The sequence below is a fragment of the Triplophysa rosa genome, linkage group LG21, assembly GCF_024868665.1.
Source record: "Triplophysa rosa linkage group LG21, Trosa_1v2, whole genome shotgun sequence".
Taxonomy (NCBI): domain Eukaryota; kingdom Metazoa; phylum Chordata; class Actinopteri; order Cypriniformes; family Nemacheilidae; genus Triplophysa; species Triplophysa rosa.
The window spans coordinates 17,649,967-17,673,075 of NC_079910.1; the positions used below are offsets into that span (position 1 = coordinate 17,649,967).

Sequence of the window (23,109 nt, forward strand, 5' to 3'; positions counted from 1 at the left end):
AAACACACTCAACTGACTGGAATGTGGTTTATCAGGAACTGTATATCAACTCAGGGGCTTGTGTACAAATCCTCTAACTATGCCAAAAGGACTGCCAAACCACCTTCTCTGTGTGTTTACATTGAATTAAGAAGACGTGAACTTTTAAACAGGTTGAGGTTCGAGTAATGGACATTAATGGAGCATTCTGTTATTGGCCGTCCAAGTGAGTTGTTGAGTAGTTTATTTTGTTACTTTTGGTCTCACTTTTATTGCAGAAAAGTTGTTTTGAAATCATTTTGAGGTGATATCAAGTGCAAGTGTTAACGGCTCCTCTGAAAAATTCATCCAGAATAAATATCTAGCCGTTGTATTCACAACTAAAGGACTGAGAGGAATCTGACACCCACATGTTGGCATTCCAGGAACTAAAGGGGCTAAAATAAATCCTTGCGAGTTCAAAAGCAGAACTGCAATTTCATAGAAAACAAGCACATTTTCCCTTTTTGAAATATCTTTTATTTGAAAGAGAAGTTGTGTTGCTTTCTTTGGAAAGAGGCACAAATGTGATATGTTCTGATGAAGTGTGAAACTTGCTGAACTAGTTATCTTGGAAGTAAAGAGCTGATGCAGTTGTTTCTAATAAGAAGTCTTGGCGGTCTGAGTCAATAAATGATTGATGTTCTTGTTTTTTAGTTTCAGTATTAAAGCACGCAGGCAAGCATCTCATTCCGTACCCGGACGCTTTTGTAAAAGCTGAAGAAGACTGACTTTGATTAACATCATCTTTGTTTTGTTTATCTGACCCTCCACATTTCATTTCACCTGAAATTGAAGAATGTCCTCCGGAAACAACTCGTCCAGTTATTATTGTAAAATTTTGGGAGTTTTGGAGTGTGAAAGACCTAGAAATGGAAAAAAAAACCAATGGGTGTTTAAATTCTCCTGGCTTAGAAATGTGCCTGTGTGACATTGTAAAATACCATCTTGAGTTTAATCTGAAAGCAGCTCTCAGTTCTTCATTAGCTGATGCTTTTTCCTTTAATTTCCTTTAGTTCTTGGCCCACCCGCTGTTTGTGCAACTGCACTTCTAAAGCCATTGCTCGTACTCTACAACTTCAAACGTAGTTTTATTTGGACCGGTTAGCTGCTGGAATGTCTTTTCTGGACAGCAGTTACTCTTGTCTAGACATCTTGATTGCTCATTTTCATTGAGTTGCTGTTTTCCTCCTCACTGTCAGCAGAACATCACACCCATCAGCAGTTGGGAAAAACCTAAATGTTTTGATTTTGGCCATGACTCCGCATCATTTATTGCTATTGTACATTTTTATTATTGTGCTGCTGTTATTATATGCAGCCACACTGTAGTTTTTTTACCTTAAAATTATGCCTCCAAAATGATTTCAGTTGTAGAACAACTCTTAACCGAACAAATTCTACTGCCGCTGCAACCTGAGCAGCCTCCTGCTAAAACCACGCTCTGTAACTTTGGTGTTCAGGTCGGTACACAAAGCCCCACTCATCCCTTGCCTGCGGACGCGTGTGACCTGGTTTACGGCATACGTCACATATTTTACTCGTAGCCTGGGTGAAGTTAGCCAACAGCTAATATCTAATATGCAAGTCTCAAAACCAACGCCATGGCAGAGACTAGGGCTGGGTATCGATTCTGATATTCCGATTCGAGTCAGTGATTACAGATTTAATACAAATCCTATAGATATTTCTAAAAAAGACCAGTAAACATCAGATTACAATGGTGAATTAAAAAATGAAATGAAGAGCCACAAACCTGTAAATTAAACTTTAACCGCACTGGGGTATATTGAAACAGAACAGTCGCATACCTTCAGGTTAATTTACATTTAAGAGACAGTATAACAACAAAATGGCACAAAATGAGCTGTAAAGAGAGGCTGAAATCATGTGAACCTCTGCCTTTTAAGTGAAGGTGATGTTAAATTCGACAACACACCCTCATCCACCATGTTAATAAAGCAATAAATGAAGAAAATGCTCCCTGTTTTAAAGAGCAAGTAGCATATGATTTTTAAGGTCCTACTTTGGTTTATGGAGTGTCCAACAACAAGTTTATGTACATACAAGGTGTAAAAACACTATTATGTCGTAATAATAGGCAGTTATTCTTACCATACTTCTTGTCTGACTCGCAAATGATTCGTTCCGCGATTCATCCGTCTAGTCCCCTCCTATCCGCTAGCCTAGTGTCATGTGATTGGTCAGATGGTGTAGTCTGTTGTGATTGGTCAAACGCGTTCATCATGTGTCGCAAATGGAACGCCTACCATCATTACTGGATTACGGTTTACAGGTGGTTGGATGTCATAAAAATGATTTCATAAAACATTCTATTAAGTTCATAAACGTTGAAAGTATTTGGAAAATTAATTGATCCTTCTGCAGATGCCAGTAAGAAAAAGGACATTTACAATTCTCTTGTAACAGTATTATACTTGGACTAGTTGACACGGCATACAGTGTACGGTGTTCGTATCTTCAGATGTTATTACAATACAGATAGTATTCGACTCAGTTTTTGAAATAAATACTTTGATAGTTAATAGATTGAACAATTAAATTAGCCGAGTTAATAGCAAGATAAACAAACTGTAATACCCCAGAAATAACGGTACATGTTAATGATAGCGTTATATAAGCGTTAGCTAAACACAGACATAAGGTACACAAATATTTCTTGAAGTTAAGACAAAAATAAATATTTACACTTACAGGTTGTGATTCGGTGGAGCTAACAGCTCCAAATAAGGTTGGTATTGCCCCCTCTTTCAAGGATAGTCGTTTCACATATCCTGCAGTGAACGTGCCAAGATTGGTGAAATGACGCACGCACAGTAAAACCCTGGGGTTATACTCCTTTGGTATCGTTTGAAAAATGAATTGTAACAATTGTTCCCTCAGAAGTTCTTCCTTTGGTAGTTGAAATAAGACGGACTTAGTTTCAGAACGTAGAACACAGGTTCTAGACATGATAAACACGCATGACGAACGAGCGACAGTGTTTTGGGGGAGGAGAGACTAGTAGTGAAGTTTTCCCGGCAGTCCCAGCAAAACGTAGGCGGGGACTATGTGTAGTGACGTAGATACGCGGCGGTTAGAGACTCGGACTAGCTCATGTCTTGTTTGCATGATTCAGAGTCGACTCCCATTTTTACAAGCCAATAACTTTGTTATTTATTCACCTTCGGACTTACAACTTGGCAGACAGCTTACTTTCAAACACGGCAACATAACACACTGCATGAAATGTAATTTTCATGATCTCATGCTACTTACTCTTTAACATCCGTTGTAAAAAGAAAAGTGACATGTAGTGGATAGTAGTAGCAATAACATTTACGTTAAATTCCGAGTAAAGTGACATTGAAATATGTGTTCTGAGTTTGTCACACAACAGAAAAGTGTGTTATTAACCACCCAGCCAAATTTGAATGGAGAAAAAAACAAGTAAATAAAATAAGTTATCAAAAACTTTTTTGGAAAACACCGTTTACTCCATAGGATTATAATTTAAAACAGACGCTAACAGCTTCAAAAAAGAAGTCAAGTGTGATTGAGCAGAACACCTGATGATGCTAGGCGCTCTAGTGGTAGGGGAGGGGCCATGCATGCTTGGATGGTCCATTGCATCATCGATCCCCCGTTTTAGCCCCGCCCAAAAAATCCTGAACAGAGAATTGGTGAAAAACTGTTTAACGGTTTAACTCCACAATTCAGTACTACATACTTCTGTGTCTTTGTAATGTGTTTCAGCAATACATTTCTAATCTGTAATGTGTTTAGAAACAATTCTCAGAATTCTCTTTACCCGGACTTTAATGAATGTTCAGTGCCTGCGAAAATATTAAAGGAAAAAAATAGATTTGCGGCTTTTGCGACTTCATTTAAAAAAACGATTTTTTGCCCAGCCCTAGCAGAGACAACCTAGAAACCAAAGAGAGTATTGTCGGCGGGAGCAAAGCATAGAAAGACAGTGATCGGACACAAGCCCGAACACGAATAAATATCGGACAGGCTTACACTAGGTGGCACGAGCTGAAATTGGCAACAGGTCGCAAAGCGGATGGAGACCTAGCCGTCCTGCTACTGGATTTATAAGTCATAAATATACATTTTTCTTACTGTCCTGTAATTTTGAGCTTATTTGTTATTAGGCTGTGTTCAGGTTGTTCAGTGGTGCACTACTGGCTCACAATTTATAACCGTAAGGTAGCCAAAAGATAAGGTAATGTTGCCGTATGTCGTGCCTCGTCATGAATGTGTGTAATGCTTGTAAACCAAACCACAAAAAGTTACAGTCAAAAGTTGCAGATTCCTTAGTTCATGCACGTAATGCACATAATTGTTGAGCAGTTCAGTCGTTGAGTAATGTTATCAGTATCTGTAGTTACCATGCTAGGTAAGCTACCATGCTATTACACAAAACAAAACGCCTGTTGGCGAGTGTGTTTAGTAACTTCCGAAAATATAACTACAGAAAAGTACTGTTTTCGGAGATTACTAAACACATTCGCGTACATGCGTTGTATTTTGGGTGAATGCAAATGTGCTATGTAGCTAGCATGCTATGTGCTAACAACATTCGCCGGCTGCATCAGCTTAGTCAACGAATTACCCATTGACTGTGAACATAAAACCACTGAGGTCTTTCTTTCTGTTTGCATGTCTGTCTTTAACTGTTATCCTTTGTGCGTGTTGGTTGCCTTTGGTTTGTCATTTGTTGAATTGTCAGTGCTTGTGCTAGAGGTTGAAGGTCAACTCCAGCATCTGTGCAACTTTTCGTTTTAGTCTCTTGGCACTGCCACACTGAACTTGGTTTCCAGCGGCCAAACTGGAACAGAAGTGTCCTATTTCCAAATAGAAGAAGTGGGGCGTTTGGTGCTCATAATGTGAAGTCTGTTTGACTGTTATCTGTGGTCACTCTAAAATACATTTTGGAAATATGCCCTAAAATGCTTTTTGGCTCTTCCGTTGGTCTTTCAGGTTTTGGATTTATGAAATACAAATGTATTTTAATCTGTCCAAAGATGAATCATCTGTTGCTCGTAAGACACTGGGTTTGTGTAATTCTGAATGATGAGATCATTAAATACTGTACATTCAAAGCCGGACCCGTCCTGAATGGTATGTTTAATTGCAGACAGAATTTTAATTTATGAAATGCAATCGTGTCTGCTGGTTTGGAATGGTGCCACTGCTAATTGTAATGGGACTGAAACCAGTCTGCGTGAAACCCAGTAAGAGTGTCATTTTTTTGTTATTTACAGATGTACCCAAATCGATTTACAGTGGACTTCCTAAAGGGACGATTTCCCTTGAGCATTAAAGACTTAAGCCACGGGTATACTTGACTTTCCGCGTCCGCACAGCTTCTTGAGCATACTCATCACGGTCTCAAAAAATGGGCTTCATGCGGACGGGGTGTGTGGACGGCCGCGGACCCTTCTGATGTCGAAAAATGCATCATGTGGACGGCATGCAAACGCGGACTGACGGACCATACTTCGGCCTTTAGGTGTATTGTTTAAGGACATAACAATTGTAGGTTACTCCTGAAACCGCTCTTTCTTGCAAGATTCGCACGACAAGCTTTTGGTTACTATTCCAGATCTTTAACTATTATACTAGACCACCCCAAGCTTCTGGCAAAAGGTGTTCGGATTATAGTAGTCTCAGCCTCAGACGTCACACCCACGGACCGTTGGCTAAACGTCTGATGCATAAGGCACACTTTTCTGGAAACACTTCAGCATGTTCGAAGTCGTCACCTGATTGGTTGAATTTCACAGGATTTCCGGGAGACCTGCGTGTCGCGTTATTTAACGGTCCGTCTGGAAACAACATCCGTCTGGATCCGGTCTGGAAGGAAGCTGTCGTGTTTGCAACGGTTGCTTTGAGAATTCATCACGATCGACTAAACACTTAATTCTTAAAAGTATGCAAGGTTCACGGCATAAACTTATAATCATTTTGTTGCTGTTAACTTTCAACACGTTCGTGAATGTACACCGGTCTGTTACTGCGGGGACATTTCCACGCCTCTAAACATGACGTGGCACAAAACGTGATTGGTTGCTTTACCTGTCAGTCATATGACTTCCTGGGTGGGCCTTTGCCAAAGAAAGCGGCGATAAGTTCCAGACCTTCAGGTCTGGCTCCGCGAGACTAGGATTATAGTCACCCCTTCCTGGCATCTGCTCTGGGGTGTATGGGTTGGATGCTTATTGGATTTCCCAAAACCATGTTAGAAATGTGAGACAGTGGCTTGGTATGCCTTGTCACGTTATTAGATTTAATGTTTTTACTTCATCTGCTTTTTTCTTGTTTGGCACAAACACTATAAATGCTTTATTACTATTTTGAAACTTTTAGGTCTACTGAATGTGTGACTTTGTAGGAGTCTCAGTTTTCAAGTTTTGTATTATACTAGCTTACTACTAATATTAATTATGTTGTCCAATAATAATTTGAATAAAAGAAATGGACAATAAGACGATAGCATCAACCATAACAGAATAAAATATTATTCGTTTGGTTATTATGCATGGATTGGTATGTTTTTAGTTTGCTCTAAAAGACAAAGGCTCATGGGAAAAATTGTGCTGTATAGATGTATATAACTTTATGTTGTATAGAGGAAGTGCAAAAAGGTGAACACTCTTTTCCAGGTATACTTTTAATATTTCAAACCTTGAGATGAGAACTAGGGCCCTATGCAGTATTCAAAAATGACAGGGACAATCATTAAAATTCATTGGTCAAAGGGTTTGGGAATACCACGTAAAAGCAGCTTTTTCCAGTCCATCTTAACCTGTTCCAAGCCTATCAAATTAATGCATTTCAGCATGCTTACAATCTGTACACGGCGGTGATGCAGGACACCAATTTGGCGTCTGATAAAGGAAAGGCTAACCGTTGGTAATGGATGAAGGGAATTCTGACGGATGTGTGCCAATGATTAGTGGTGCGACGGATTGCAAAACTTACGTTTTCGGATCATTTTCAGATTTGGGTCAAGGATAGGGTCATTCTTCGGATCAGCTAACGTAAATGCTCATCATAGGGCTGTGCCGATAAACGATATCATATCGAATCGCGATAAAATGTATTTCAAAAACGATGATAAGCTATTGGCATTTTGACTCGATATGGATTAATCTTACAGTCTAACAGACAGCAGAAATAAACGCAACAACGCGTCAGCGTGCAGCTTTTATCATGCGCGTCAAAGTACAAAGTCCATTTCATACTGCACTTGGCAAAGAAAACTCGACATGAGGAGGAAAACATTACTGGAAGCGGAAACGAAAGTGAAACTAACCTCGAGTTGTCATCACGCGGTTTATCAAGTGTCTTATTTTTTTTCGCAATCGCCGGTTAAACAAAACAAACTTGAGGCGCAATTGCAAGCGAGTTACTTCGAAACTCAAGCACAAACGTTTTTATATCCATCGTTAACATATCTGCTAACATGATCTGGTGCTTATGAAACAAACCAGCGTTGCCCTGTACAGATAAGAGATGTAATGAAGTGAGTTTGTGTGCACATTAAAGTATTGAACCTTGTATGTAAGATGCTTGCATGATTAAAGAAATGTACTATAGTTTATGTGAGATGTCTTTTTGAAAGACTAAGGTTCACTGAATGCATTGAATGAATCCCACTACTCGAGCAAGACATTATTGCAGCGTTATGTATGTGCGCAGGTGCTGAGCCAATAGCGTTCGAATGTACACAGTAACGGAGCCCTTTCATTGGTTGAATGTACTGAATGAACACTCCCTTTACTTAACGAGTCAATTGAGTCAAAATGAGACTGAATGAACTGGTACATGTTGTTTATGGCCTAATATCCTCTGTGTTGCAACAGTGCATTAATTTAATTGAATTTTAACTGGATAAAGGTTAACTTTTGTTAATAAACTGTATTTAAAATAGATTCTTTTAAATACAGTTTTTTAATTAAATATATATCGAAATAAATATCGTTATCGATCAATATAGAAAAAAACTATCGAGTTTACTTTTTTGCCATATCGCCCAGCCCTATCTCATCATAGTTTTATTATTATAATATGAGCAGTTTAGAGAATTTTATAAAAATGAAGTTGTGAAAATACCCTGAAGATATCAACAGATTAATTTAACACATTTATCTTCTAGGTCATACAGTATGAATGCAGTATTTAAAAAAAATGACAACATGTATAACAAATAAATATGATATAAACATGCAGAGTAAACATATCTAGAGATCAGATTATAAATGTGACGGGTGTTGTGAGGTGACAATCATGGAGTAAGTATCTTGACTGGCTTTCTCTCGTCTTCTCAAGTGCGTTACCGAATTATGAGTGGGTGGCGCGTCAAAATTGCTGAAGTGGTGCCCGTTTGCACGTGGATTGCGTCATTTGTGCTTTGACTCATCACAACATTACTTTATTTTTACAGCTAGCTTTAAACAGCGGTTTAAGTTAAGTTAAGATAAGATGTTAAGATGGGCTTTCATATTGTACTCTTTGAGATACTGGAGAGAGAGTGTTTGTATGCTATCCGAGGGTCACATGCACACTGAACCGTAGAGCACGACCCGCACGGATCAACCGCGATCAGTTTCACCACTACCAATGATGCATCTGCTTTTGGCATGGTGATCAGTGCACTTAATTTAACTCCAGTGCCCTGGCAGTGGGCACCGTGTATCAGCCACGTCTTGGCTGTGTGCCGTGAGATACGGCTAATCCCTAGCAGTGCGTCCGCCACACCACTAATTGGCTCAAGGAGAAATCCGAGACCGAGTTAATTGTGTCCTCACCTGTTCCCTCACTTTCGTCTGCTTTCCTATTATTTCATTTGAATGGGATATTTAAAAATATGCCTGTATTTGTGGAAACCTCCCAAATAGAAGTGAGACCTATTGTGCTGAATCTAGCTTTACATGGACTTGAATTTGAGTTGATGAAACACACTATAGAAAGCTATGACAGGGCATTTGAGAAATAGAATTCTGCAGATTTCTTCATTTCCTGCAGTTCACAGCACTTGATATTTTCACATTTTCTTTTCACCTCCATGTCTTTAAGTGACGCCAGATTACAGCAAGCCAGTTTCTATTAGGCTCCAGTCTTTGAGGCGATACCACCTCTGGGAAATTAGGGATTATCTTTTACTGCCAGAATCCTTCAATTCCATTCCCTCAGCGTCTGTGTTTTCTTTACATTTCTGCTCTCCTTCATCCTCTCTCCCTCTGTATTGTGTTCAGTTCATCTTTGAGGATGAAGATGATCCGCTTGTGCTGGTGACTCATGCCCTTGAGATGAGTCTTATTATAAAAGCCTCCAGATTATTGAAGGCTTCCATGCATTGTCATGTGTTGGATGCCTTGTACCTCATGTCACTTGTAACTTATTGTCTTCATCAGTTATTGTTGGTCTCATGTACTGTATAAGACATAAAGCAAACCTATGTTAGTAGTAAATACCGTTGTGATTCTAACTGAACTGTATTTTTTAGTATCATGACGGTAGTTACTTGTGTGCATGCACCTGGTGAATAAAGCATTTTTGGTAACACCTTACGATAAGGTTGTATTTGTTAACATAAGGAAATTTATGAAGTAACATGAACTTACAATGAGCAATATAGTTTTTTGTAAGTGTAGTACACCGTTGAACACTGAAACTAACAATGGTTTTACCACATGCAGGCTGGGTTAAAAGAAGGGCTTTTCGCCGGTAACGTTTTTAATGTTGACATTATTAGAGCTGTTATGTAAGTTTCCTCTCGTCTGTTCATTATTTTAATCTGAGCTGTGAATGGCTGAGCTTCCCCGCTGGCTTCCAGGCAGAGATGTGCTCAGTGGCACTGAAGCGGACTGCCGGCTGAGCTCTGGGCCTTTGTGCCAACTCAAGGCCTTCTTCTCTTCTAAGATGCTCTCTCTCTCTCTCTGTTTCCTAATATATTCTGACGGGCATGCCTTTCACATGCAAAAGGAAATATGCCACAAGATTACGAAGCGCAGATGTCTTTGTAGTGAAATAAGGTTTTCATTTGCATAATAAAATGTGGTCTTGCAAGCTGTCGGTTTTATCAAATGTACAGATACTTTAACAAAAACATGGTACTAATGCATTCGAGTGGGAAATGAAACTGCTGTTCGTCTTAAAGGGATAGTTCACCCAAAAATAAATGAATTCACCCTCATTTCAAATCTATATGACTTAAAAGAAGATGGAACACAAGTGTAACACAAAAGATGGTATTTTGCTAAATGTCTCATACAATGGAAGCCAATGTTGTTTGGTTACCAACGTTCTTTAAAATATCATCTTTTTTGTGATGCTTCATGATACTTTTAGATGTGTTAAAACCTGAAGCACAGTTTACACGAGAAAGCTGTTTGTTTGCAATCATTTTTAACTGATTAAATGAAATAATATTCAATAGCATATTAGTTTAATCAGTGGTATACAAATTGGCAAAGATAATAATATTGCACTGATATTGGTTTTGAACAACCCCAATTTGTTCTGTAGCTCTGTGTGTTGACCTGTTTGATCAGCCTATGTGTCACATGACCTCCTCCTCCCACCCTGTGAGATTCCCAGTCTCCAAAGTGCTTTAAAACTACTCCAAGAATTCCACTTTACTGCACGCCATGCTGTGTATACATCTCTCTGTCTCTTTCTCAGCCTGTAGGTTTAGAAACACAGTGTGTGTAATAAAGTAGTGAAATAGTAGCTGTTGTCCCAGTGAGGTATCAAAACTTTATCTGTATGGTTTGTTGGTGTTGTTGATTGTTGATTTTGTTGTCTAAAACAGTTAAGTGGGTTTGTGGGGTAAAAAATGACCTGTGTGTGAAACAACAGCACTGCAGAGGCTTTGGATGATCCGTCCGGCAGTCTCCTCCATCCTGGCAGCAACATGTGCCAGTTGCCTTGATACCATCAATGCTGAGCTCATATGGGATTACTTTTGTGTCTTTTTTATTCAATCAAAAATTCTGTGTTTGAGAGTAAAACTAATTATTTTGTAATTAAAAAATAAAAGATCGCAAAAAAAACTCCGAAATTGATAACAAAATTGTTTTCATTGTGTGCAAATCTTTGAAATTTTTCATTTTTCTTTGTGCACTTCAAAAACTTTTCATCACGAAACCACAAATGTTGCTGTCTTTTCTGCTGTCTTTTTTTGCGGGTCGAAAAGTTTTGCTTGCGAGTTGAAAAGTTTTGGCTGCGAGTTGAAAAGTTTTGGCTGCGAGTTGAAAAGTTTTGACTGCGAGTTGAAAAGTTTTGCCTGCGAGTTGAAAAGTGGGACATATATTGAAGGTTATATATTAAGGTTCATATATTAAACCTATTCAGTAGTGACGTTATACTAAATAATAAAATCAGTTATGTCTGTTCTATTATGTGTCAACATTTTTGAGTAAATGTTTAATGTCTGTATACACTAAGTGCATATTATTAAACGAAAGAATGGTAATACTATCGGTGTAAGACTGTTGCCTGTATAAAACAAGGGCGAGCAGGCTAATCTCACTCAAAACTAACTTTATCGCGCTGAGACAGCAATCATAAAACAACTTAAGTTAGTTTAACAGACTCTAGAAGCTAAAGCTACTATCTAAGGCTAAGCTATCAAGTTACTAGCTATAAAAACTATACAGAGGTATCACTAGTACAGTAGCCAACGTTACATAATTAGATTAAAACATGAATGGTTACACACGAGCTATCCACATTTATGAACTTAGAGGATTTATAACATTAAGTAAGGTATTATAATGAGCCAAAGTACCTTGCAAATGACGTGTTGCTCTTCATATTGCTACCCCGCTCTGGCGGCCATGATGGGGGAGGCTAATGGTCATGGCACTTCGATTGAATTGACCAATAATTGAGGTCTTTCATCCTGGAGCGTAGAGACCGCCCACTGAGATTCAGCCTTATTCGCAAGCAAAACTTTTCAACTCGCAATCAAAACTTTTCGACCCGCAAAAAAAAGACAGCAGAAAAGAGAGCAACATTTGTGGTGTCGTGATGAAACGTTTTTGAAGTGCACAAAGAAAAATTTCAAAGATTTGCATGCAATGCAAATAATTTTGTTATCAATTTCGGAGTTTTTTTGCGATCTTTTATTTTTTAATTACAAAATAATTAGTTTTACTCTCAAACACAGAATTTTTGATTGTATAAAAAAGACACAAAAGTATAATCCCATAAACTCAGTGGGTCAGAGATGCCCGTTTGGTGGAATGTGATGTCATATTACATATCTATTATTTTTATTATGATGTACAGTGATGGAGCTCAAGTTTTACAAGTGTGTTTTAGGTAAGTTGGTTGCTTTGCGAAAGTAAAAAAAATACACCACAAACAAATCAAATTACAATTTACAAGTTGCAAAGCATGAGCCTTTAAGAGTTGTACAGACAATATTAATACAGACAGATCTTTTTTTAAAGCAACACTATAGAACTTTTGCTCACGGTACCCCCATGTGGCTGATACGTGCAATTGTCTGTTACCAGTGTCGTAAATAATGTCGCTGTAAAAGCTTCCCCGTGGGCAGCGCAATACACATGTATTTATTTACTAATCTGATGAAACCGTCGAATGCTGAAACATTGTTTGGAAACCATATCGCACTCTTCCGCAGGCAGGTGATGGGCGGAGCTGTGTGTACCGACCCGAACACAGAACTAACACCGTGTCTACACTGGATGCGACCGGCGCAACACGACACTTGTTCTAATGGGATTGTTGTCGCGGCGCCGCATCCAGTTTGAACAAAATTGTAAATTGTAATCGATTCAAATGCGTTCTATTGTCTTTTTTTGCGTCGCGCCACATCCGGTGTAGAGTGTGTTTGCTCAGGTTGCAGCTGCAGTAGAATTCGTCCGGTGGGTGGGGTGGTTGATTTGGAAAGGTGCTAACTTTAGCCTGCTAGCACTGAAACTATAATCCCACCCTCCATGCGATTCGCCGTCCAAAGCCACGCCTCCTCCAAACACATGAATGTATTTCATAAATCACGAATTACAAACTAAATACATTAAATTCTTCTCGAAGCATGTACATACCTGTCCAAAAGAAAGAGAGCGACCATGGTATCGTCTTTCAGACCCTTTTTCCTGCCGGAGCTGTCTCCATCGTGTAAAAACTGAACCGATGTTAATTCGAGTTTTTCCTTTTCGTGATCCAGATGTTTTTTCGTCACTGCTTTTTCAAAAACAGACTTTCCTTTTGTAGATTTACTTGTTGTCGGTTCTACAGGAAAGTTTGATTGTCGCTGATTGTGCACCATTCTCCCTACATTGACACAGTGGACGTGAGCGCGATGCGGCGCTGATGACGTATGATGTCTGTGTGAACAGGGTGCGCAGTGGTATGCAAAATACGTTGGCTGAAATTGTACACATGACAAGTAATATTTGTATAATTATATATCGTCTGTGAAAAGCGTAGGACCAAAAAATGTTCGCCCAAGTCACAGCGTTCGGCCAGAATGTTTTGATTGGGCGAACGTTTTTTGGTCCTACGCTTTTCACAGACGATATATAATTATACAAATATTATTTGACCACTATAGTTATTGATTGCTATCAGGATGTAAAGATATTTCCAACCAACATGACAAAAAATGTTTCTGGACAGAATCACCCACCCTGCCTTTAAAATTATTTCAGCAGTAAAACAACTCTTAGAGACATTATTTTAAGGTTGAAAAACTACAAAGTGTTGCTTTAAGAGACAAACATTTGTTCACAGTCAAGCTTTGAATGAAATAAATTCATAAATGCAAAACTGTGAGCCAAGCATGCTGTAGATGACCTGTTAAAAGAGTGATGGCCAACTGACAATGGTAAAAATGCAAAACTATTTAATGATAAATCTAAAAATCTATCTAATTGCCTTTTTTCTTGTAAATCCTTGTAAAGCTTAAGAAAACTTTATCCAGTAGCCTGTTATTAGCCCAAAATGTACAGTTCATTTGTAGCAAACAGTTACATTTTAGCTAAATGCTTTTAGCTAAAATGCTGTTTTGTTATTTCGACATGTTTTACAGTAGTATGTTTCTGTATAAGCAGAGTGGCATGTTGTGTATATAGTTTGATTTTCTCCTTAGTGTGCTGAATGAGGAAATCATTTTGAATTCTGTGTCTTTTGTCATAAGGTCCAGCTCAACCACACTGCCCTGTCACTTCCTTTGTGAAGACACTATCAAAAAAATAAAAGACACTATCAAACAGTCAGAACCACGTTTATCATATTGTTTGTTTTAGTCAGTCACCTATTTTGTGTCTTGTAAATTCAATATGTTGTCTTGTTTAAAGCTGCAATCTGAACACATGTAATGCTGACACAGGTCAGTTCATAAACCAGCGACAATTTTCTCTGTTTGTGTAATTTTGTCATTCCTTCCCCATGTAATGCTGCTTTCTACCTCAGATGAACACTGAACTTATGAGCGATGGGAGTGTCAGATGAGTTTGAGTGACATCACGAGATGTGTTCTCTGCCTACCAACTGCCAGCTTCTCCTTTCAGCTTCCTCTTTTGTTCCTCGAGTGTTGTTCATACCGTATGTGATACTTTGTTATGATGTCAAGCGAGTATGTGTGACACAAATTGCTTCATGATTTTACTGTCTTTGTGAATCAGGGACATTTCCTATCACAGGTCCTGTATCCTATATAGATGCTGACATACGTGATACATTTGCAGCTACAGTGAGAGAGATTCTTCCAGATCATTTCATGCACACAGATTTCTGGTCATTGATGATAATAAAGTTTGACTGGAACTGATGTATAAATTGATCAGCTTTATAGATTTTTCTTGTGATGGGTAGGTGTCATCTTGAAAATCTCACTATGCATCACACAGCCTGTAGATGCTGTCTGGGTGGTGTATTCTGTGGGTGCGATGTTAGCAGATAAGAAACACAAGCAGTCAGTATTTTAAAAGTGTTTTAAGCTCAGGACAAGTATACCAGCAGAATGTATTTGCACAGCTTCTTCTATCATGTAATGGTGTTAGATTCAGAATTATGATTTGTTTAAAGAACCATAAAAATATAGGGCTGTCCCCGACTAGAGATTTCTGTAGTCGACTCGTAGTCGTTCATTTAGGCCAGGGGTCGGCAACCTCTGCGACCAAAAGAGCCATTTTGGGCCCTCTCCCACCAAATAAAATTTGTCTGGAGCTGCAAAATATATGTAACCTTTAAATTACTATAATACAGGTTGTTATGCATGTAAGGTAGTAGTTACCCAGTTGTAGTGTATAGTTCGATTTTTATTGTATTAAGATGTTCGCAATTTATACATTTTTGTCCCTGGCAGGACGTGGGAGTGTTGCAATAGGAGAGTAGCGCCGCGGTGTTAAGCCCATTGCACATTGAGTCCGAAATTTGCACCCGAAATTTCCACACGTTAAAAAATAAATACGACCTCACGTTGTGTCAATCACATTTACACACTGCCTCCGATATTTTCGTCCGTCATAAAAAAATTCGGACTGGGTTTGATTTTCTGCGTTTTTTGCATCCGTCAAGCCTTTTGAGTGGCCTTTTTTAACAATTCAGAGACACCGTAGAAACGAGAGCCTAATACGAAAAAACGCATACGAAAATTTCGGACTGTATGTTCAAAGACCTTTAGACTTAAGTAGTTAGACTTGGCTTTTTTCTGTCACCTTTTGTTTTGAGTTTTGTTTTTGCTGCGTTTAATGAACAGCCACAAGAGACCGCATACGGACATCATGCGTAAACATTATGAGAAGCGCACTAGCCAGACAGGATTTAAACTATGCTGGCGAAAGACCTAAAAGTGTGGTTTAAAAACGTACCAAGCAGAATGTTTTCTCACCATGCCATTTCTAACACGCATTCAGTGTTCGGCGCTGTCTCACATCTGTCAAAGCAGAAATAAAACCGCTGCTCTCTATGTTTTTTTCTGTCATCTCCGGTCGCGCTCATATGTACTATATTGCAGGCACTTATTTCATCTATTCGAATGAAATATCTGAAAAAGCAAATACATTTACCCAGCTATGTGGTGCGTACATGTTTAAAAAGATAAGCTGCGACAGTCGACAAATTAAAATTTGTTCGAATAAGTGTCCTCTAATCGAATAAGGAATAGTCGGCTATATGAGCAGCCCTATAAAAATATAGTGTTGACCAATAGATTCATTCAGAATGGTTTGCTTCTGGACATCACTGTCCTCGGTTGTTCATTTCTATGGCATTAGCCCCCCCCCAGGTTATCAGTGCCTCGTCCACCACAATCCAGGCTTTCAGTCACTGCGTCTGTTAGCACACTGCAAGTATGCAGCGCGGTAAATTAGAACACTTCCAGAATAAAACAAAGCTTTTGTGCAAACACATGCATCAATTTATCATGCTTTGTGGCCAGCTTTATTGTTTTATATTGGGAGTGGTGTAGTTTTTTGTTGATTGCTTACAATGTACTCTAGATGGGGTGAAAAGCTTGCTCAGTTTCAATGTATTATCATTTTTAGTAGTTAAGCAAAGCTTTGGATTATTACTTGGAGTTGTGCATTGAAAGTAGGATATTTGCGTTGAATTAATTGTAAATATTGTAAATAACTTAAATACTATAAGTAGGAGCATTTTGTGAATGCTTTTGTGTGAACAGTGCTATTAATTTTGATTTATTAAATGCTAGACTGGGATGAAGACAAGATGTCGGGTATTGCTCATTTTAAAACCACATGTTTTATTACTTGTAAAAGGTCATTTTATTCACAGGCTCCTTGTCACATACCGCTTTCTAAATGTTTCCTGGAGGAAATGTAGTATCACTACTTTAGACCAATTTAACTATATTCCTTTTGATCTAGATCTGATTTAATGTATAGATCAGTGAAACAATGATAACATGGTCAATGGTATAAATGTTGTCAGTTGTATTATACGTTTTGGCTTTATTTTGCAAAACGACTTCTGCATACAAAAGCTTTCGTGAAGCAAATTGGTTAGAGCATGGCGCTAGCACCGCTAAGGTCATGGGTTCCATCCCAGGGATTGCACGTACTCTGATACAAATGTGTATCTTAATGGAATGTAAATCGCTGTGGATAAAAGCGTCTGCCAAAAGCATGAATATAAATGTATGCATGTATTGTTCCTGTTTTTAAATATGATGGCTTTAATTGTGTCCTCTGTTTGTTTTGCAGTATCTGGAGGGGACCAAATGTGAACTGTGTTGATAGCACTGGATACACACCTCTACACCACGCTGCTTTAAATGGACACAGGTGAGTTCAGTCATCTGTTGATCTTTGACACATACCTGCAAGAAATCTCAATTTGTGACATCAGGCTGTCACGTCTTTGGATATAAGAGGCAGGCATATTGTTGGGCGTGATCTGATTCAGTGATTTAGTCTGTGATAAATAAAGTCAGGGCTCCATGCTGCGACCAAGTGGTCGCATTTTGCGACCAGTTTTCGAGACAGGGCGAGCATTTTTTACAAGTACTCGCAAATGTGCGACCTGGAAAGTAGAAAGTAGAGCCAACCACCACAGGCTGTGTGTGATAGTCAACTGCGAGGGTTAAAGCATTTTGCTTTAATGTGTAACACTGTAAACAATTAAATATGTCCTTTTTGACAAGCACAATTTCTGTCGGTTCAAATTAATTCAGATTACAGTCTCTCTATTTAGCACTAATGAATAACAATGCTTCTCAGTAGGCTCTGGGTCTTTTAAATAGCAGAACTAAATCTGCTGTCATCAAGTAACTTATTTGTTAGTATCAGTAATACAGTTATTTTGGGGTAAATATGAATAATTGCATTGATGGCTGATTTAAGGTGTGCCCCTAAATTTTTTGCTTGCGCTCCTAAAATTTTCAGTCAGGGGCTACAGTGCTCCTAGTAAAACAAGCTAGTCTGGAGCCCTGAAAGTGGTTTATTAAGTTAATTTATAAAAACATTTGAAATGAACTTTAATACAACGTTGCGTTCTCGTTTCACTTCCACTAACCTTTGTATGCCAGTTACACACTGAAAGATTTCTTAATCTTGGATTCTTTCTCTCTCTGTCTCTCTCTCTCTCTACACACAGTGAGGTGGTCGAGTTACTGCTGCGAAACGAGGCTATGACGAACATCGCTGACAACAAGGGCTGTTATCCTCTGCACCTCGCTGCTTGGAAGGGAGACCAACGCATCGTCAAACTTCTCATCCATCATGGGCCATCTCACCCCAAACTCAATGAACAGGTCTGAACACCCAACACTGAACCCCTCTCGGCCCAAATTCAGGGAAATATTGTGGGTTGTTTTTAACATAATGCCTTTTTTGTGACATGATGTTCATCAGCACAGACAATAATACGTTTTCCTCTTCCTTTAACAGTAAAAACACATGATACTTACTGATGGAAAAAAACTGCTGTACTATTTCCAGATTTTCAAAGTGTGCATGTGGACAGATTTTTTTAGACTTTCCAAGACCCCTAGCTGTACTGATGAGGAAATAAAAATATATTTTTACAGATGGATAGCTACATCTGATTTTTTAAAGATGTTTTTAACAATGTCCACAAAAAGTTTTGTACGTTTCGGACTGAAATGTATGCTTTTTCTGTAGTGTCATTTTCCAGTGAACTGTGCCTTTAACTTACATTTCTAAAGCGCACAAGTAGCGGTATTGTGAGGGTGTTGACTTAAGGGAACGTGTGTAAATTCAGTAATGACAGGGTTAGACATTTGTGACATCTCAGGAATAGCAGCAGTTTATCAGGAAGGCTGTTGCTTCCTCTTACCGTTTCTTCACACTGTTCTCATTTACACTGAGTGTGTGAACATAAAGCTGAACGAGAGTACACTGACTTCTCACTCTTTAAACAAGCTACAACCAATCTTCATTTCACAACTACTATTTTTACACCAGTGTCAGTCGCATAACAGCTATTCACACATTTTTAAACACAGGGAACTATTCAAGTTGAGGGATTTTTTTTAATAGTAATTCTTGTTTTAAAAATTTTGAACCGTGATCTATGAGGGGTTGTACAAGTCCGCATTAGTAGCTAAATGTTTTAAAGGGCTTTTAAAGGAACACTTCACCCAATAATGAAAATTCTGTCATCATTTACTCGCCATCAAGTTGTTCCAAACCTGTTTAAGTTTCTTTGTTCTGCTGTACACAAATGTTTGCAGAACGTTCTGAGGCACTATTGCCACCATAGTAGGAAAAATACTGTGGTAGTCAATGGTGCCACAGAACTGTTTGGTTTCCACATTCTTTAAAATACAAATTTTCAACACAACAAAGAAATGAATACAGGTTTGGATCAACCTTAGGGTGAGTAAATGATGACAGGATTTCAATTTTTGGGTGGACTATCCCTTTAAATCAATACAGTTGTTATTATAACCACAAGAACACTTTGGTTGTAGATTATTCAAATTCAGGAAAATGTAAAAACAAGCGAACAGCACATATAGCTACTGATATTCATATAAAATGAATAACACAACTGTGGTAGTTTAGCCAGTTCTCAATGCAGTACTACCATACTGCCTAACAATGTACTGTAGTAAGCAAAATAATGCAAAATAATATTTTATTTCAAAGTTGATTCATAGCAATACTTGAAATACACAAGAACATTTTCAACTAAAAACAAAACTTTTTATGCGTTTTTGCTGTTCATTTACATGACAACAGCGTTTTGGGGGACTGTAAAAGCGAACTTTTGAAAACGGGTCTCAAAGTGCAAGTTTTTGAAAACAACTGCGTTATCGTGTCCGTGTGAACTCCGAAGTCGGCGTTTTTCAAAAGCGATGACGTCATACACTTGCGTATTACGTGTTCAGTCTGTAGGCATGCGCGAGTATTCCCAAAACAATAATGGCGGCTTCCATGCTGCATGTTTGTGCCGCGTGACATACCCATTATCATTTCTCCAGCAAAAAGTAGATTAACTGCGCCACTGCAACCAGTGGAGACAATGTATATATATACACAAACTCTAAACACACATACATGCCAAAAAAGTTTATAAATCTTAAAACAGGGTATGCATATGTGTGCAGGCACAGTGTTTCTTTTTTTTTTAGAAACAAACAGCGTTTTTATTAGTTTTCCCGGATCCGTGTAAATGCAGAACGTTTTGATAACGATGTCGTGTGTGTACGTGAAACTTCTCAAAAACGCAAAAACCTTTACTTTTTTGTGTAAACGGAATTCTAAGAGGAATATTTCAAACAGCACAATTAAAGGCTGATGGACTGAATTGCTCTGGTACATTGACACTCGCTCTCTCCCGCCGTTCTGCTCTAAAGCTGTTGCCTGTTTACTTTCAAACTGTGACATCTTATAATGAATGAGTCTGAATATTCATGAGCACCAGGGTTTGGCTGTTATTGTGCACAAATGTCCCCAGACGAATGCAGTAACAGTCTGTCATCTATCTAATACTCCAATTCTGCATCATTTGGAATGACTGTCATGTATTTATTCATCTGTGATGCCGCAAGTCATATGACCATCCTCATTTCCTAACTTCTGTGTTCATTTCTGATCGAGATGTATTAGCACGAATGGCCCAAAATGAATTGAAACAGGAGCTGAAAAAAGTTACTTAAAAAGAGTCACTTAAGGCTGCAGTTTTATGTTTCAAACAGAGGTTTCATCTTAAATACATTTGATTTATATTAGGGCTGCGCAATATATATAGAAATGATCAAAATATCGCAAATGTGCGTATCGCAATATTTCGCAGTGACTGAATTACTTAAAAAATTCGAAGTTACGCACAGACTACTTTGGATGATGTAAACAACGCTGATCCAAAGCTGGTTCAAAAGAACTTCCTTTTTAAGAACACTTTTAACCAAATGTAAAACGAATATCTTAAATGTTCAATTATATATGTGAGATTTAAAAAAAAACCTGAAACCGGAAGTGCTTCTGGAGTCTGGACCAGTGTTTACATCTTGTGAAGTGGTCTAGTCTTTAAGTATTAGGTTGATGCAGATAGAAAAATAAATATCGTATCGCATATCGAATATCGCATCATTAAGCATGCTATAGTATATCGTACTTTTCTTTAATATCGCACAGCCCTAATTTATATTAGATTCATTTATATTAGATTAATATTCACATTCATATTTCTTTTTATTAATTACAGCAAGTTTCCAGTTTTCTGGCTTCTTCGAAACTGTCATTTCATTTTTTGCCATTTATAAAAGTTGGTTTATTCTCTGTCGTTTGATTTGGTTTTATTGACAAATGCATATTTTTAGTTGAAACAATTTAGTTTCGCCGTTCAGCAATACAACTTCATTCATCATTCAGTGTTTATGCCAATTCAACTTCTTTTCAATCGACAGATTTTAAGCCAGTGTGTGTAGTTGTTATCATGAAGGTCATTAACACTGATTCACTGTGTGTGTGTGCGCGCGGCTGAATCCTTCTTCCTGTTTTCTCCCTCTCCCAGAGCGTTCTAGACTACAAAGAGTTCAAACGCTGTGGCCCATTTGACCCCTATATTAATGCCAAGGTGTGTACCCATGACCTCTGACCTCTCACCTGCACGCTTTACCTCGCTGCGTCATGTCTGGCTGTGTGGTTTCTGTGTCGGGGACAGTGTTGTTTCACTTTTTTCTCACGTCTGTGAATGATCGTACAAGCACACATATGTCTCGTGTACATATGAAAACATGTGAGCACTTGCACGCGGGATTTGGGTCTTGATAATCTGATGAGTGCCGTGTGCTTGTTTGTGTAACATGCGTGTGTGTGAATTTTGTCATTATAGCTAAATGACCATTTCTAGGTTTCACAAACAACCACCGTTCGATTTCCTTGCTCTCAGTCAGTGGCACAGAAGGTTCGGATCGCTCCCGGTGTGGAAAGATCAGGCAGGTTAGAACCGAACAGACTGAAGCGGCGATGAATAATTCATGAGCTGGCAGGAAGTGTGTGTCACTCAGGGGGGTTTTGTGATTATTAAATGGTGTTTTCCGTTCATATCTAGCACACCCGCTGTGCCACACACACACACTCAGAGTCAAGAAGCTTTTCTGTGTATCTGTCGGCTTACATTGGTGTCAGAACGTGTGTGTGAGCTGCTGAATTAAAGACGGAGGCAGCCTTTTGCGTATGCGTGTTTGCGTCAGCGTGGCATACTATTGACAGAGAGAGAGGTGGGGCGTAACCATGGTAACGTGTTATGGCTGGATTGCCGAGGGCCAGAGCCTGCGGCGCATCTAGAAAGAAATCCGGATACATGAAAGGCAGGAAGGAAAGAGACGAATGGTGAATGGCAGAGAAGCTACAGAATGGATGGGTTTTGATCTTCTTTAGGTGTTTTTAGAGCATTGCTTTCGGTTTCCAAAGAGTCTTGAATGGTTGCTAGGCTAGGGGGCTATGGGAAGTAGAGCCCTGGGGTGGTCATTACCATCTTCTGGTCCCTAGATATGGCCGAGGTCCTTCCTTCAGAATACGTATTGAGGGTTTTTACTTGTTTTTTTCATCACCTAGATGCAAATAGTGGAGGTTGATTGAGATTTAGCAAAGACCACTTATTAAAAACTCACGGATACAAAGCAAACACGCACCGTCTCTCCGCACATCAGAGGCTCACCTAAAAGCTTCACCTCTCTGCTACGGTTTTATTTCAGGAGAGCCTCATTACATACAGGTCCACTTAAACTTGATTATGTCTGTGGGGAACCTCTCTCTCTCTCTCTCTCTCTCTCTCTCTCTCTCTCTCTCTCTCTCTCTCTCTCTCTCTCTCTCTCTCCCTCTCTCTCTCTCCCTCTCTCTCTCTCCCTCTCCCTCTCCCTCTCCCTCTCCCTCTCGCTCTCGCTCTCTCAGCTGACCTAGTTAGCATCGTCTGTGTGAAGATGAAAAAAAGTTGCCTGGTCATCATTGAGTATAGGCAAGAGGATTTCATGTCATACTGTAGAGATTCAGCTTAGTCTGGTTCATCTGTAAAGTAAAAATGTGGAAATATTTAGTGTAATATTTAACTTCAGCTTCAGATTCTCTAAGCCAGGGGTGTAAATATGATGAACCTTTCGTAAAATACATATAC

The 23,109-nt window shown here is 38.9% G+C and overlaps 1 protein-coding gene across 5 annotated transcripts in view; it reads left to right on the plus strand.

The window, feature by feature from the left end:
* Positions 1-23,109, plus strand: part of LOC130571920 (ankyrin repeat and SAM domain-containing protein 1A-like) — a 92,974-nt gene that overhangs the window by 10,854 nt on the left and 59,011 nt on the right. For 4 of the 5 annotated variants that reach the window (XM_057363237.1, XM_057363239.1, XM_057363238.1 and 1 more), the window contains exons 2-4: positions 17,229-17,309; positions 18,121-18,277; positions 21,508-21,570. In XM_057363237.1, the coding sequence (XP_057219220.1) occupies positions 17,229-17,309; positions 18,121-18,277; positions 21,508-21,570 (301 nt within the window). The remainder of the gene's footprint in view (positions 1-17,228; positions 17,310-18,120; positions 18,278-21,507; positions 21,571-23,109) is intronic. The other variant, XM_057363241.1, reaches the window with a different exon arrangement.